General features: G+C 29.9%; 1 protein-coding gene across 1 annotated transcript; it reads left to right on the top strand.

The window, feature by feature from the left end:
* Positions 1–437: 437 nt before the first annotated feature.
* Positions 438–1,620, top strand: LOC119664525 (NGFI-A-binding protein homolog; the record flags this gene model as incomplete). The annotated part of the gene is made up of 2 exons (XM_038073996.1): positions 438–713; positions 771–1,620. Coding segments are annotated over 2 exons (1,126 nt in total), but the record flags the coding sequence as incomplete, so codon positions are not given.
* Between the last annotated feature and the right edge of the window lie 1,458 nt (positions 1,621–3,078).

Raw genomic sequence — 3,078 nt, 5'->3', positions numbered from 1 at the left:
GACGCACAGATAATTTCTTTATGCAGATTAGGTAAGGAATACGCCGGATTTTTTACTTCTGCTACGGTTAAGATTTTTTTTTACTTTGCTTTTGATTTTTTTACATTTTATTTTATAAACTAATTTTTTTGTGTTTGCAAGACAGAAAGGGTTACAGTCCATTCGGTCCATTTTTTGCTCCTTTTTTTTATAATTTTTTTAAGATATTTTTTATACAAAATGTAGAATTTAAATTTGTTTTTTTCTTATAATTTTTAAATGTTATGGGAAGCATTGAGTTTTGTTGGTCTGGGATGAAATTTTTTTCTTCTACCGAAGGAAATAACTTGTTTTAAGCCCTTCATGCTTGCAAGTTTTAATATAAAACATTTAAGAGTTATATATGCCTATATATGCTCGGATAATTTAATTAACCTTTTTTTTTTGTAATTCTTTAGTGATTGCCACTTCAAGACCCAGCAATGAAGCAGAAGTTCAATTGTATCTTGTACTACAGCGAGCCAGTCTCTTGGCCTATTATGACACCTTACTAGAAATGGGAGGTGATGATGTACAACAGTTATATGAAGCAGGTGAAGAGGAGTTTCTTGAGATTATGGCTTTAGTTGGTATGGCATCGAAACCGTTGCATGTACGCAGATTACAGAAAGTCTTGCATGAATGGGCCAATAATCCAACACAATTTCAATCAGCTATATTAAGTGGTTCATCAAGTAAGATTTAAAATACTATATGCAATATCTTTATTATATATTACACTCTATAAATAGGTTTATGCGAGACACCCACAAAGCCCATAAATGCATATAATCCTGCCGAACCTTCAACCTCTTCATTAACACGCTGTAAGTTTCTCAACTACAATCCTACACCACCTTTTAATCCAACACCACTCATAAATACAGCACAAACAAGTTCCACAAATTTGCTCACGCAAATGTGTACACCCGCAATCACAGTACCAGTCATACAACCACATACACCATTATCCCTGCCTACAACTCCCACCACACATCAAACTACTGGTAGTACCGCACATCAGGTTACTTCCAGTTCGCCACAATTAACACCCGTGTTAACAGATGTACAAGTAACACATATCACACTTGGTGCAGAAAATATAGCACGTAAGTTACCGAAACGTGAACCACGTGCGCAGACTTCTAAAAAGCGTACAAGTCGCGAATTGGAACAAGTCATTGCTATGCAAGAAAGTGATCCAAGACGAATGGAGGAGATTCGTAAGTACTCAGCGATTTATGGTCGTTTCGATTGTAAGCGACGCCCTGAGAAACCCTTAACATTTCACGAAGTTTGCGTTAATGAGGCTGCCGCACAATTATGCCGTCTTGTGCCTGCACTTCTTACACGTCGTGATGAACTATTCCCCTTGGCGCGTCAAATAGTTAAAGATGCCGGTCTAGGACATTCTGCAAACATCTCAAGATACGGTGGTCTTTTACCACAAATGCAGGCACAAGCAGCAAACATACAGAGATCAACGGTAGTGGTTGATTGTGAATCAAGTGACTCTACAGTGCCAATAAAAAGACAGCGATTGTCGTCCACTGAAACTAAGTCCTCTGCTGACTTAAGTCGGGTAAGAAATAAAGATTCAATGTAAGCTTTGCAACTGGAGGTGTGCTTAAATGCTTTTAAAATGCTTTTCGCTTTTCAGCAAATTATTTAATTTATGCTAATGTTTTTATTTTGCTTTACAGCTTCTTAGGGAAACTCAAAAAGAAAAATATTAATTAATTAATATTAGTATTTTGAAAGAATTCTCCCAGGTTGAATATGCATACAATAGGAAAATTAGGAAAATTTTATACGAAAAATAGGAAAAATTGAATAGCATCAAAGCTTAACATATATAGATTAGTTTCCGTCTATAAAATATAAATAATGTAAAAAGTATCAGAATTAAGAGAACTGACATTTATAAACTTTGTGTATCACATTAACCATATACAAATGTGCTGATTCAAATTTATTAGCAATTAAGATATATTATCCATACAAAACATATCTATTCTAATTATAGTTTAGGACCATTCTGACTGAACTTTTAAGTTCCATCTCTAAATTTATTGCAATGAAGACTAATTATTATAATACATATAGAATAAAAAAATAATATAGACTTGAGAACTGTGACTGTAGTTTCTTTTACTTCAGATAACTTCTGCTAGTATAGTAAACTAGCACTATTACTACATATAATGGTATTTTCAGTTCAATAGAATTATAATATAATTATAGATTCTTTTTAGTATAATTAATATTTCTCTTGTCAAGCAATACATATTACATATTTCTCTCAAGTCGGTTGGAATATAATTATGAATATATCATACTCAAAAAAAATTTTTTTGTTTCCTTGATTTGCAATCCGGATTACACCATATAAATGTTAAAACAAGAAGTCCTTCAAATATTAGAAACCAGTATTATAAAGCTACTTCCAAGTACCTTACTGATATTATTATAGTCGTTAATAATAATTTTACTGATTTACAGTAATTTTAAAATATTTTTTAAATATCATATAAAAATAAAGCACGTATTTTATAGTGGTATAGAGGATAGGTATAAGAAAGTAAGGTTCACACATAATATTTTGACGAATTTGTAAGGTTTTGGAAATTGGTGGATCAGTTGTGGAAAAAATGGGTTATTGAATAATATTTATAAATGATGGGATAATCATTTAAATAATGTAATATATAAATAATAGTTGCTCTTTAAATTTTAATGGGGTATTTGGTAAATATTTTATTATTTAGAAATATTTTCAATAATTTTTTTTATTTTAATTTTTTTTTTTTGAAAAATAATTTAATTTTTATTAAAATATTTCATTTTACCTATTTACTTTACATTTGCAGTTTTATTATAATTTTTTTTTTAAGTTTGTGTCATTTATTGCTCTTAAAAATATTTTTATTATTTTCTAACAATACGGTTTTTATTTTTTTAATTTTTTTCTATTTTACACATTTTTTAATTTTTTTGTTATTGTTTTATTTTTATTCGTTTTTAATTTAATAGTAATCAATTCATTTAATTTAATTTAGT

The sequence above is a fragment of the Teleopsis dalmanni genome, unplaced genomic scaffold, assembly GCF_002237135.1.
Source record: "Teleopsis dalmanni isolate 2A unplaced genomic scaffold, ASM223713v2 unscaffolded_contig_2109, whole genome shotgun sequence".
NCBI classification, from domain to species: domain Eukaryota; kingdom Metazoa; phylum Arthropoda; class Insecta; order Diptera; family Diopsidae; genus Teleopsis; species Teleopsis dalmanni.
This window is presented reverse-complemented; position numbering and strand designations above follow the sequence as displayed.